This window comes from Botrytis porri (genome assembly GCF_014898465.1).
Source record: "Botrytis porri strain MUCL 3234 chromosome Unknown BPOR_006, whole genome shotgun sequence".
Lineage (NCBI taxonomy): Eukaryota > Fungi > Ascomycota > Leotiomycetes > Helotiales > Sclerotiniaceae > Botrytis > Botrytis porri.
This window is the reverse complement of record NW_024066080.1, coordinates 1,676,626-1,690,114: the sequence shown is the minus strand read 5'-3', so window position 1 is coordinate 1,690,114 and position 13,489 is coordinate 1,676,626. Positions and strand designations below refer to the sequence as shown.

The 13,489-nt window shown below is 43.4% G+C and overlaps 6 protein-coding genes across 6 annotated transcripts; 5 read left to right on the top strand and 1 right to left on the bottom strand.

Moving 5' to 3' along the window:
- Positions 1–22: 22 nt before the first annotated feature.
- On the top strand, positions 23–1,757 carry EAF01_005018 (uncharacterized protein; the record flags this gene model as incomplete). The annotated part of the gene is made up of 3 exons (XM_038913273.1): positions 23–439; positions 489–940; positions 1,007–1,757. The coding sequence occupies 3 exons, from the start codon at positions 23–25 to the stop codon at positions 1,755–1,757; spliced, it is 1,620 nt and encodes a 539-aa protein (XP_038771359.1).
- Positions 1,758–2,061: 304 nt separating this feature from the next.
- On the bottom strand, positions 2,062–3,238 carry EAF01_005017 (uncharacterized protein; the record flags this gene model as incomplete). Its single annotated transcript, XM_038913272.1, has 2 exons — positions 2,062–3,119; positions 3,175–3,238. 2 exons carry the CDS (start codon positions 3,236–3,238, stop codon positions 2,062–2,064), a joined length of 1,122 nt encoding a protein of 373 aa, XP_038771358.1.
- Positions 3,239–6,055: 2,817 nt separating this feature from the next.
- EAF01_005016 (uncharacterized protein) lies at positions 6,056–7,446 on the top strand (the record flags this gene model as incomplete). Its single annotated transcript, XM_038913271.1, has 4 exons — positions 6,056–6,268; positions 6,318–6,383; positions 6,446–6,502; positions 6,565–7,446. The coding sequence occupies 4 exons, from the start codon at positions 6,056–6,058 to the stop codon at positions 7,444–7,446; spliced, it is 1,218 nt and encodes a 405-aa protein (XP_038771357.1).
- Positions 7,447–8,393: 947 nt separating this feature from the next.
- Positions 8,394–10,182, top strand: EAF01_005015 (uncharacterized protein; the record flags this gene model as incomplete). The annotated part of the gene is made up of 2 exons (XM_038913270.1): positions 8,394–8,716; positions 8,772–10,182. The coding sequence occupies 2 exons, from the start codon at positions 8,394–8,396 to the stop codon at positions 10,180–10,182; spliced, it is 1,734 nt and encodes a 577-aa protein (XP_038771356.1).
- Positions 10,183–10,735: 553 nt separating this feature from the next.
- Positions 10,736–12,031, top strand: EAF01_005014 (uncharacterized protein; the record flags this gene model as incomplete). The annotated part of the gene is made up of 1 exon (XM_038913269.1): positions 10,736–12,031. The coding sequence occupies one exon, from the start codon at positions 10,736–10,738 to the stop codon at positions 12,029–12,031; it is 1,296 nt and encodes a 431-aa protein (XP_038771355.1).
- A 515-nt stretch (positions 12,032–12,546) lies between these two features.
- EAF01_005013 (uncharacterized protein) lies at positions 12,547–13,354 on the top strand. Its single transcript, XM_038913268.1, has 2 exons — positions 12,547–12,817; positions 12,875–13,354. The coding sequence occupies exons 1-2, from the start codon at positions 12,665–12,667 to the stop codon at positions 13,217–13,219; spliced, it is 498 nt and encodes a 165-aa protein (XP_038771354.1). The 5' UTR covers positions 12,547–12,664; the 3' UTR covers positions 13,220–13,354.
- Positions 13,355–13,489: the final 135 nt, after the last annotated feature.

Sequence of the window (13,489 nt, the reverse complement as noted above, 5' to 3'; positions counted from 1 at the left end):
CCCTTGAACGACGTAGATAACTATGAGTGGCATTGAAGTAACTGGGCTAGTCCTAGCCGTGCTTCCGCTATTCATTGAGGGTGCAAAAGCATACTCACATGGTGTCGAGACCATTCGAAAGACAGTCTCTCGTCGAGAACGCGATGAAAAGCTCATGAATTTCTATGACGAATTTTATTGGGAAATCGTGCAGTTAGATCGTCAAACTTTAGAGGTCATCAAATCACTGCCCCATTTATCTGATAAACGGAAAGCTGAGCTGACGATGGAAATTCATTTGGAGGCCTGGAAAACTGACGCAGATATTGCTCAAGCACTCTTTGATTATCTTGGATCCCAGGAGGATTTGGATGCTTTTTTACACGTGATGGGCAAGATTGCTCAGTTACTTTCTCAGTTGATAAAAGATTCTACTATCCATGTATTGTCGGGCGATATTGTAAGTATAGATATCAATATGTAGAACATTCACAGCTGATGGAGTGTAGGGGCAATCCAAGATGTTCAACAAATTGACGGAATTTGCTGCTGATAGAGAATCGGGTAAGACAGCTAGTACTTTCAAGGAAAGAATACGTTTTTGGAAGAAAGAAAAAGACCGGGAAATATGCCTGAAGAACTTGTCGACGTGGAATAAGAGACTTTTCCGTTTGACAGAGCAAGCACAAAAGGAGCCTGCTACCAAAAAATCATCTCCTGGAGCAAAAGATTTTCCGTCATCTAATCTGCGGACTCTTTCGCAAAAGCTTTACAAGGCGCTTGCAAAATGTTGGGGTTGCAACTGTCCAGCTCAACACGAAGCACAGTTTTGTCTAAAAGCTCGAGGAAATTCGGTGAAAACAACGATAACAGAGATCGATTTTGATTTCTTATTTTCCGTTCAGGAAGACATGCAATTGGGAAGATGGCAAGAAGGGACTGTGGTTGTGAGATCCAACGGGTTAGTTTATAGTACCTAAAAAAGATTGAGATAGATCATCACTAACATATGCTTACTCTACTGTAGCGGATCTGTTAATGATGACCGCTCACTCCTACAGAAAATATGTGATACCGTCGGATGTAGAGGACCCGTTGATCAATGCCTCCAACTGTTAGTAGAAGATACCGGGAGCGATGAAATGCTCTGGCAGCTGCGCTCAACTCCCAAGAGACTACCCAAATCAGCAGTCTCGCAAACCGAGTCTTTGCAAGCAGTGCTAGAAAAATCGACAAAATTATCCCTCATCATAAAACGGAGATTAGCAGTCATTTTTGCGCATTCACTGTTGCAACTGCACGAAAGTTTCTGGAAGAACCAGGAGTGGAGTAAAAATCACATATTCTTCTTTTATGGCACCGCCGGAGCCTTAGATTTCGAACGACCTTATCTATCAACAATCTTCGATCCTGCCATAGACGAGAAGCACACACCTGTGGACCTAAATCGCTTTCATCGCAATCCGAGTATCTTAGCCCTAGGAATTCTCCTCATAGAGATACACACCGGAAGACTGATCGAAAGTTTTCGCACCGAGACTGAGCGACAACAAGTGAACACGAATACGGACTTGGCTGTCGCGAGCCGCGTGGTGATAAGTCTTGAGGATTGTTCCCTTGGATATCGTGATGTGATTCAGTCGTGTTTGGATACGCCATGGGCACCAGCAGGTCAAAGGGTAAACTTGGAAGATGTAGCGACGAGAGCTGGAGTATATCAGGATGTGATCAAACCGTTGGAAGAAGAACTTTCGTATTTGTTCCGTGAAAGAATATAAGTTCTATTTATCAGTGCAATAAGATTTGTGACGATGAAGTCAGTAAGCGGTCTATGGTTGTACATCACAACAGGCTTACGCTCACTATTCAACTTTCTCCTCTTCATATAACTAGGATAAGGGTCGATCTCAAGATATATAAGATGTAAAATTTAAACTCAAAAACGAAACTTGACAGCTGAAACTGGGTCGAGGTAGATTATTATGAGTGCGGTAGCTTTAGTATTGAAGTAACAGCCCTAGCGGCAAGCAAAAATCACTTTCCGTCAGGAATTGAGTACTCCAAAACCTCCAGTACACAGTCTTAGTTTACTACTCCCCTTGCATCCAATAGGGAGTCTTGAATTGTCTCCGTCATACGTTCAGTCAACGCCTTCTCCTCAAACCTTAGGAGCTCGAGCATAGTGTTCCCTAAGCGCATCCCTTCACCACTTTTCTGGGTCTTCAAAGTGTTACGAACAACTTCTATCGTACTGCTTAACAGAGAATGAGTGGCCTGCGCCGTCTCGTAAATCAGTGAGCGTTCGCTCCGGCTTGTCATAGTCCTTGGCACTACGAACTCCCCAACCTTTGTCAAGGGAAGGGTAAACTTAGGATCAGGACTCCCTGGGCTGGCTGAAGTATCAGAGAAGAATTTGTCGAACATCTTTAACAAGTTGAGGTAGCAAGCTAGGATGAGTAGGACCGCTGCGTCATCTAGAACAGCTAAAGGTTCGGTCGAGATCAAATTGTCTCTTTCCTGTATAGAGATCAAAGACGTAATATCTTGTATTATACGAACCAGACGGTAAGAAATCTTGAGTACCTCATCGATTGGAAATATTAACAATTGTTGAGATTTGAGAAATAGATGACCCGAATTTCTGTCAATTGGAGTGTTGTTGATGCTCCTATTTTGCCGAGTAAATTGGTCAGTGCTCATTTCGGCGAGTCGATGTCGCTGCTTTTCGATGGCTATGTTCACCCTTGAAATCTCTTGCAACAATTCTGAGAGAGAATAGCTCTGAACTAAATTTTCATCCGAGGGAATGAGATTTGGGTCAAGTGGGACGTATGAACTTTCTCCCATGTCTTTCGAACCGATATCGAAGCCTCTCTCTTTGACATCTTTCTGCGTTGGCATCAGCCAGTTGTCACTACCACGTACAGATGAGCTCTGTAGATCGTTTCCAGCAATGATAGAATGGTCCTCGGAAGTCTCGTTTATATTCATTCGTATTCCATTCCACGGGTCAGTTTCGAAAGATTCCACGCTGTAGACACCACAATCGGAGGATCCGAAATCCCAGTCATTGCTTCGAGTTTCTAAACCGCCATCGAATTTTTGAGCTGTTACTTTCTGCTGCTCTTCTGGGGAGGCAACTGAAGTGCTCGTTAGCAGGTATGCTTGTAAGATAGGAGGAGTTTAGAGCCTCACTTTCCAAAGCGATATCTTCAGGCGATAATGTGGACGTCAGCCGACTATCCTTTCCTGTTGCCATCGGAGATTCATCTTGTCTTGAAACGTTCTTACGTCTTCTTCGGTATCCAGCGGAGCTCCGTGGGCTGAAATTACAACTGATCTCCCCTTGTAGGCATTTACGACAAACATTCAATCCTTCAACCCTTTCACATTTCAACTTCTTCACGTGACAGTTGTCACAAGCCTCACGTATCGTTTCACGTCGATTGGTCATTTTTGGGGAGTCAGTAGTATGGGAATGATAACTGTTGGTTGAATAAATGCAAAACGCAACCTTTACGGCCTCAGCATTTGTATACTTTAGTAATTCTTCAACTCCTATATCAGCATATCCTAAGGCAAAAGAATATGTTGGATTGTCGCGCCGCACTCATACTTCGATATGAGTACAAGGTGCCTTACATCAGAAATTAGCTAAATTTCGGTATGCTGGCTGCAGGTATTGTGTGGATTCGATTTGTGATGTGACTGAAGATGCGAAGCGGAATACTGAATATCGCATCCTCTATGCTTGAGCGTGGCGCACCTCGTTGCTAAATCAACCAACCAATTGTTTTGATCGCCGGCATACACGAAGGTAGGAAAGATAAGCTGAGGTAAGGAATTTTTCTTTTCTAACGGCTGAGGAATTTGGCAGTTAAAGAACCCGACAAAATGGTACGGATTTCTGATCTCGCTTCCCATTGGGCCTATCTTCTTGCACCATGTATGACAACATGAACTTTCGGCCTAATTAGCCTAGGCTTGCCTGAGCACACCTCGGTATTTTGGTCAACAATAGACCAATCACACCTACACGACTTCTGTTACTGTTTTAAAAGAAAGCGACTTTGGATTTATCTGCATACATCGTTAACGTTGTGTAATGTTGGTGATGGGGTTAGTGCAGATTCTTCAGCACGTTTGGGGATACCACCACTCAAAAAGGGTCTTCATTTAAACGAAGACTGTACCATACACAGGGCAATCATTATTTTGATTCAATTGGTAATATAATTAACCGCCCCCCATTCGTTTCCCATCAAATCGAGCACTAGTAATTGTTTTGAACGCAATGTTCTTAATCCCAACAACTTAAGATGGGTGTGTTTTTACGGAGGGGTGCGATGCAATGCATGCAGTAAGCCTAGCTTTTCCCAGAACTGCGTTGAATGCTACTGAGAATGTTGAAAACAATTTATACAGCATTCACTCACCATAAGCAGATGTAACAGTGTTTAACGAGATTCAATGCTTCGCAATCATCTACCAGTAATGATCGGCGAAATTGTCACTCGCCTATAATGACTGCTTATATGCTTGATTAAGTATACCAGTTGAGATATTTAAGGTTAAAACAGCAAGTCTCGTGAAGAATTATGTATGGACGAGGCACCTTGATGTAACCCAAAATGAAGAGATTGTGAGAAGATGAGCGGCACTACGCCCTCAGGAACTGTGCCACCGTCAAATATACTTGTATGATGCACCTCATTTGCCAGATCGTCTGATTGGAATGAGATACTGACGTGGCATAGTGCAGATGCAACATGCGATTGTGCGAAGTCCGAGACCCCTGGACTGTCACTTTCACTGTGCTGCAAAACATACTCCTCGTTTATGATTCTATCTCTATTCAGGGCGCCAGTCATTGCAAGGCCTGAGTAAGATTAGGTAAAATGTTGTAGGCAGTTATGTTTCGTAAAGCGTTTGAGAGGTGCATGTGGTATAGATTCAGAAAGCCAGCTTACTATATGTTCCGCAGAATTCTCCCGGTCTTCAGTTTGCCCACTTAATTCGCTTACCCGCGTCTTAGAATGCCGTTTTTATCCAGAAGTACCCCTTAGCGCCTTACTTCGCGATTGCCATGAGGGGAATCTATCCTTATCTAAAGTTTACAGGAGGAAACCAGTCACTCAGGCGGCTCCGGGATGGCTATTAATAAGATCTGGGCTTAAATTTGCCGAATTCCGTCGCCAGAGTTAGCTATGACTCGTCTAATGTCAAATTCGATACGAATTTGATCATTTGAGATGATCATTAGAAATCTCTTTCACAAGAAAAATTTCGGCTGAAAGCCGAGTAGTCTTTTGATGATCCCTTTTTTTTAAACGCCTGAAAGGATATGTGAAAACTTCGAAAACACTTTAATATAGTAATTTCGAGGAGATCACGTCAGCTCGCCCGGCCCTAATTGCGTATCCAATTGAGTAGAGCAGAATCGCGACATGCCGGCAGCATTAGGGCCCGTCAAGCCCCCCCTGATAATTCATGTACCTCGGGGTCCTTGTCTTTACAGGCCAAAAGATGACAGCAGGACTGTCATTTTCCAGGCCCACTCCGCGACCGTAAGACGGAGACATAGGGTATAGATGGCTCATACATACCAGTTGAGAACATTACTTGAGCATCACCCAAACTGCTATTTTTAAAACAATTTTTCGAGTGAGATTCATGTTCCTGTACTCCGAGCCTTCAGCTGAAAAATATGAGGATTAGAAATCCATCTACACTGCTCTACTCTCTACTCTTGATACTATATGACTAACGCGATCAACATAACTGATATGACTAGTATAACTTCTATGCGATTCTCTATCCGAAAGAGGGTGAGAGATCCGATAAGTATTCAACATGTAGAGCGTAGAGTGAGGGCACATCTAAATATCTCTAACCTGTATAGAAGCCTAATTCAATTCTGAATCAATCCGTCTTTAACCCCTTCTCAATCCTTATCCAATCATCAACATGGGTGTTTAGCTGACAGTCAGACCAACCATTCGTTGGGCGTGAGTTTATATATACACTTCTCCCTCCCCACCCATAAGCTTTTTGTTTGGTGCAAAACATAACAATCATGTCCAACGCCACTCAAAGCCAGATAGACTCTGCTGCATCAGCACTGGCATATCAAACTGCTCATTACAATGAAGACAGAGGGGGTATGATCGTTGGAATATGTGTTCTGAATCTCATAGTCATCTTCACAACTGTAGTTGTTCGCTTGTATGCTCAGAACACTATTGGCAAGATCCGGAGTCTGGATTCATGGTTGATTTGCATTGCTGCTGTAAGAGTCCCCCCGACATAACAATACCTCTTTCTGACTTTGTACGAAGATCATCGCAATTGGCGTGAATGTATGTGAGCTTGTCGCAGTGCATAATGGGCTCGGAAAACACTTTGTCAGCACCCCATCATGACCGTCGATCATGGTATAGATCGCTAACCAACAATCCATGAGCAGCTCAGAGTAATGACTGAAGACCCTCATCCACCCGATAACTATGTCACAGTCTTCAAAGTAAGTCGTCCCTAAGATAATTGATTGCAGAAAGCGTTGGTTATAGACTAACACGCCTCTAGATGGGATATGCAATGTACCTCCAACAAACCCTCGCCTTGATGACAACAAAGCTTTCAATTTTAGCCTTCTATCACCGCATCTTCACCATCAGACATATAACTTTCAAGTGGTCAATCTATGCTACATCAGTGGTGTCACTATGCGCGGGCATAGCGACATTCATTGTCTTTGTATTCCAGTGCGTTCCTGTTGAACTATTTTGGAACCGTATCTACGAGTCACTTCCACCACCATACCCAGTATCTCTTGAGGGCCACTGTATGTCTGCTACAATTCATGTCGTGGTTCCCCTCTTCTTTGACTTGGGGACAGAAGTCGTCATTTTGATCTTACCAGTCATTGGCGTCTGGAAATTAAAACTTCCAATGAACAAGAAGCTCGGTCTCCTTACCGCTTTTTCCTTGGGAATTTTCGTCACAGTAATAAGTATAGTGCGCCTTATTTACACATTCCCACTCGCTCAAGGCCCCGACATGTCTTGGGACGACGTTGATGTTTTTCTTTGGACCGCGATACAATGTTCTTTCAGTATCGCAAGTGCATGCGTACCTACTATGGCGCCACTCTATCGAGTTCTCAGCGCGAAATCAAAGTCAAATTCGTACGGCAACCTCGATTCGAGTAACGCTCGACGACGAACTGCACAAAAAAGTGCTCCATTGGAATCTCACGGCGATACCTGGATTGATGGCTTCGATAGAGACGATGGCAATGCGAGTAAGGATCAGTTTGTTAATGCCCATGAAGCTATGTGCTCATCTGATGTGGTTCCGAAGTCCTGCGGTCGGAGCTCCGAATTATCTGTTGCGGGACCTCAATTCGAGATGAAGAAGATAAGTGTTCGTAAGGACATAACTATTCAAAGATCTAGTCTGGTATGATTGTAAGAAGCGGATGTCATTGGAATAGGGTGGTGCCGACTTTAGTTTCGTGTTGTTATACATTTACTACTTAATAAAACGATGCTACTATCTTGAAAAACCACATGAACTGACATGATTGCATCAGACTAATAATGCTCCCAAAAAGTGAGGCCATTCAAGTGAATTTTTCAGAATAATCATAATGATAAGAACCTAATATAGCATAATTCCATGTATTGATACCTCCAGCTCCACTCGACTAGCGGATATGATATTTGACGTCTAATACGTGCTAGCTCAGATCATATTTTTTTTAAAGTGTTACTATTCTGGTTCTAATAAATATTCAATAGAAACTGTCGAGTAGCCGTTTATAAGTATTTGAAGGAAAGTACCTAGGTATAGCGAGAAAAGAGCGTAATGTCTGTCCGCGTGTGTTTGACTAGTGTTTTTGAAACAACATTCAAAATCTTCTAGTACTCGATCATAATATCCCATAATAGTGAGTTTACAATCAGATAGAACCCTCAAGATTGTAATGAGATACGCTGTGCTCTGAGATTATTTGATACTTGTTCTAGCCTCATTACAATCTGATTAGTTATTGTGTAATTATTACCCTATTAGCGATCTGATACATGAGCGCTAGGATCCTTAGAAATATACAATGCAACATTTTCATGGGTAGAATGCGTATTTATTCGACGTTCGCCGTGAAAATCACCGAGTAGATTTGTCCTTCGCTTAACCACCGGCGATTTGCAAGGTTTAATTAGTAGGTAAGTCTTACGTGCCGCACCGCCGCATCGCCGCACCATATTTGACTACCCTGGTCTTCGTAATACCTCTCTGCAACTCCCCCCAGAAGCAAATCAAAGAATGAACGCAAAATAAACATTCGTGAGAAAAGTTGATACATCTTCTGTTTCCGTTGTTTTGCGAGCCATTTGAAGACCAAGACAGCCATGGCAGATCCCGGAATCAAAACTGCCACAACTTCAACCATAGATGCAGATACAGGACCATATCCAACGATGACATCCCCCAGCGAAAAGAAGGCATCTTCAGACATAGTCGAATTGCCTAGTGTTGATGAAGCCATCGTAACTGGAGGAAAAGTCTTTACACCTGATTGGCGTTTTTGGGTCATACTCACCTCCCTTGGAATCACTTCTCTCCTCACTGCTATTGAAGCGTCCGTAACATCTACTGCGCTACCGTCCGTCGCGAAAGCCTTGGATGCCAAGGAGCTATATGTCTGGTTTGCTAGTGCTTTTTTCCTCACTAGGTAAGTAAAATCCACTTTGCGTTGAGTAATTATGTACTAATCTAGTGATACAAAGTACTATCTCACAACCTCTCTTTGGTCAGTTTGCCAATGTATTTGGTAGAAGGTGGCCGATAATTGTCGCCGTCGCTCTATTTGCTTTAGGAAGCGGTATTTGTGGGGGTGCGACTTCCTCCGCAATGCTGATTGCCGGTAGAGGAATACAAGGAATTGGAGTTGGTGGTGTCAATGTTATGATCGACTGCATTGTCTGCGACTTGGTACCGTTGAGAGAGCGACCCAACTACATGGCTTTTATCTTTTTGATATTCGCTGTTGGAAGTTCCCTTGGCCCCTTCGTGGGCGGAGTGCTTGTCGATCGGGTCACTTGGCGCTGGATATTTTACATCAGTCTCCCAGTTGCAGGTACTTCGCTCTTCTTGATGCTCATATTCCTCCAGGTTGAGTATCGAAAGCAGACTACTTTCGAACAGAAGATGAAGAGAATAGACTGGGTCGGTAATTTTCTCCTGAGTGGGGGCGTTATATCGATCCTGTATGCATTAACATATGCTGGTGCGCTTTCGCCTTGGTCCTCGTGGAGAGTCATATTTCCTCTTGTTCTCGGCATTGTCGTATACATCCTTTTCCATTTATACGAAGCCTCGAGTTACTGCGTCGAACCTACCATCCCACCTCGAATGTTCGGAAATCGCACGTCTGCGATTGCCTTCATCGCCACATTCATCCATGGAATGCTTACTTACTGGACACTTTACTTCTTACCGGTTTATTTTCAAGGAGTCCTTCAAAGTACCCCAACACGATCTGGAGTTCAGTTGTTACCAACTGTCATCGTTCTGGTTCCGTTCGCAATATTTGCAGCTCTCTGGACAACAAAAACAGGGCGATATAAACCACCTCAGTTGGTGGGATGGGGGTTCATGGTTGCAGGGCTAGGGGCACTGTCGAATTTGGACCAAAACTCAAGCATGGCAAAATGGGCAATTTTTCAGATTTTGATAGCCATGGGATCCGGAATGATCAACACCCCACTGCTACCTGCTATCCAAGCTGATCTTCCAGAAAGTGATGTGGCCGCTTCCGCTGCTACTTGGTCATTCATGAGAGCTTTTGGATCAATCTGGGGAGTCTCTATTCCAGGAGCTATTCTTGACAACCAATTCAATAGTATTGTTGCAGGTCTGAGCGACAAGACTATTGCGGATAGGTTGGTTGGAGGTTCGGCTTATCAGCAAGCGTCAAAAGATTTCATCAATTCCTTTTCCCCGAATGTCAGAATTGAGCTTATTGACGCATATTCTCGCTCTCTGAAGATAGTTTGGTACGCAGCTCTTGGTTTTGGGATTTTAGGCTTTATTACAACATGGGGGGAGAAAGAGATTGCCTTGAGAGAAACTCTGGAGACTGATTACGGAATGAAAGAGCGAAAAGCGAAGAATCTCAATGTTGCTGATAGCCCATAGAGTGGAGTTAGTCTGCTGACTTACCAAGTCATTGGAGACAATATTAGATTGTTTGGTTTGGTAGAGGGAGCTCAAGACTGGTCTAGATTGAAATTCTTTGTTATATTAATCTTCTGCGCCATGATATTCAACAGCCTATGTAAGGAATAATAAGTTTTGGATGGTTATAACTACAAAAATTAGACCCACTCATTCCGCAGTATGAAATTTTGCTATTTGACTACGTTGACTGGTAGACGTATAGAATAGGATTCAAGAAACCTAACCCGTCGCCAAAACAAGGATATTTAGACAAAATTCAATCACCAATACAATACTTTCGAGAATCAACAGATAAGACAATAGAAAGAACGGTCATAGTTCTCGGCGAAATGGGTCGGAGATATATTAGCTTATCCAATCATGGATAGTATAAATCTGATGTTAAATAGTACCTGCTGGATGCAACGTAAGGATGTGCGTTCAACAGTCGATCTTCGAGTCTTTGCTTGATCTTTGCTTGATCTTTGCTTGATCTTTACGAAATTTTACTTTATGATCATTAACCGATAAAATGCACAAGTTCTTCGCATCGGAATGGTTCAATTTCGAATTCCTGCGGCTTCTAAGTATGGCTCCAACGGGGGGCTGTGAAGCCGCCGAAGCTCTCACAGCAGTGAGTCGCATAAAAGATGGAAACGTAGAATCATGGGCTTCTGCTTGGTCCGAATGTTCCCGTAAAGCAGAGATGATTGCAGAAGAAGCGCTACGTTTAGGCGACAAGCCAGCGGCTAGAGCTGCATACCTTAGAGCTTCAAACTACGCCCGTGCAAGTCAGTATATGTGGAGCGATCGGGGTAACGCACCAAGTCCACGACTTCTCCCTGTTGCGGAGAGATACGAAAGTCTTTTCAGAAAGGGGGCGATGTTGTTTGATGATACAGAGGCTCGGTTCCTGAAGATACCGTTCGAGAAGACGAGCGAACTACCGGCAATATTATATCTACCTCACTCTGCGCACATTCATTCGAACAGAAGAACTCCGATTATTGTGAACGTCAATGGGGGAGACTCTGTCCAAGAAGAGTTGTTTTTTCTTGCCCCAAGCGTAGGACCACGACTTGGATACGCAATTCTTACCTTTGATGGACCGGGGCAAGGGATGAGTTTGAGACGTGATAAGCTGTTCATGAGATACGACTATGAGGAGGTCATTAAGTATGTTCTTGACTTTCTTTTCGAATATTCGAATGAACATCCTGAACTACAGCTGGACTTGGACCGAATCGGAATTCTCGGTGCATCACTTGGAGGCTACAATGCTTTGAGAGCCGCAATCGATCCCAGAATTCATTCTTGTGTGAGTATTGATCCGCCATATGACATGTGGGAAATTGTAGCTTCTAAGATGCCGCTTTGGTTTTTGAGTGGATGGCTATCTGGCTGGATATCCAACAATTTCATCGATCGTGTAGTAATGTTACTCGCGAAGGCTAATAGTCAATTCAGTTTTGAAATTGGCCATATGATGTGGGCATTCGGTCAAGATACTCCTTCTGCAGCACTTCTTTCTTTAAGAAAATTTACGCTGTGCTCAGAAGAAGGCGAGCTGTATCTTCATGGCATCCAATGCCCTGTCCTTGTTTCGGGAGCTGGAGGATCTCTTTATTTTAGACCAGAGACGAGTACAGTCCGGATTTTGAACGAATTAACAAACGTGGATGATACGGAGAAAGAGAAATGGATCCCAGTAGAGCCTTGCGATGGAGGGTTACAGGCAAAAATTGGAGCCTTTGGGCTTTCCAATATGAAGACTTTCGCATTTTTTGATAAGCATTTTAAGGTGGAAAGAGAACAATTGGCTGTATGATCTGGGATACCAAAAGGAGGGAGAGGTAGGAGCTACAAATATTCTATCCAAAGATTTTGATTGTATGGAAACTTCATTCTGCCCTCCAGAGTCTGGATAATAAACACAAATGTTAATGTACTAAAGATGATCTGCCCCGAATATTCTCATGCAAAGTTTCAAACAAGTTTTGATCTTACAAACACCTTCTCAAGCACTCTGTCTCACCCCCTTTCAGATAACTTATTCCAGTATGTGATAATTTTCCCCGACTTTATTGCCCCTGAGCTATTCTCTCACTACACTTCACAGAAAGCAAGCCATTAGAAAACATTCCCCTTACACTTAGAATTCGGGCCTATTGAAAACATCCCAATGTTGTTCATGGTGCACAGCAAAGTCGGCGTTCTACTTCAACATGCCACTTTCCGTTCGGCATTCTGCACCAACGCGGCGCTTTTTGTTCGGCGGTTTGCTCAACGCGGCGCTTCCGGCGATTTTACAATACAGATCCTGTGCCGCAATTATCAAGACTTCAATTTGCCGAGTGAATCACCTTAAAACAGATGGTATAAGGCTAGGTAGGTTGATGGAATCTTTCACGTTCAACAACCGCCATCTAGTTTGTATCGATAATCGACCATTACTCACGCCATGGCACCTCAACTCGAAAAGGTCTTGAAACTTACCTCATTCCGTTACAAGCGACCTGAGTATTCAGACAAGGAATTCCACGATTTCTGTACAGATCATGGATTGAAAGCTGCCAAAATCCAGCAAAGACACGGGGCTTTGAAGATTGCTCAGGTTACTTCCCTCGATATTCAAAAATATTGCAACCATTCTAACTATACTTGAAAAAAGTACCATACACCACCAGCGTGCAAGAAACTCCTCACAGACATGATTCCTTTCGCACTTCAACCAGGTTGGGCCTTGGAGGAACACGATCTCATGGTCCAGGTGTGGGTACGCACGACAAATGATATGGCAGCTATCTTCACGGATCCAGAATTCCAAATGTTGGTTGGAGGAAGTACCCCAGAGGTACAAGACAAGGCACATATTACAGCAGGTTGGGAGGAAGTTTTCGTGGAAGACAACAAAATTGTAGAGTGTCCATTTCCTCCATATGAGGAGCGTTCTGCCGTGGGCGCTGGTAGCACACTTTTTGGATTGGATCAGATCGCACAGGGGACCAAGATTTGAACATTCACTATGTAGAAACCATTAATCTTCCGTACATCACGAGGGTGCGAATAGTTCTAAATTCGATATTCAAGAACGGTCAATACCAATACAACTCTTACTACCTATGTAGTCAGTGTTTTCCTATACATCGTGCCTCTAGATACCCAAGAAAAAGATGGTCGAATCTAATCGTGATATTTGAGACGAGAAGAGAGTTCGGCCTAAATCTCCATGTCTGCGATCCAACTAGATTTCTTGGATTGCACTATGATATGTTCTAATTACTCG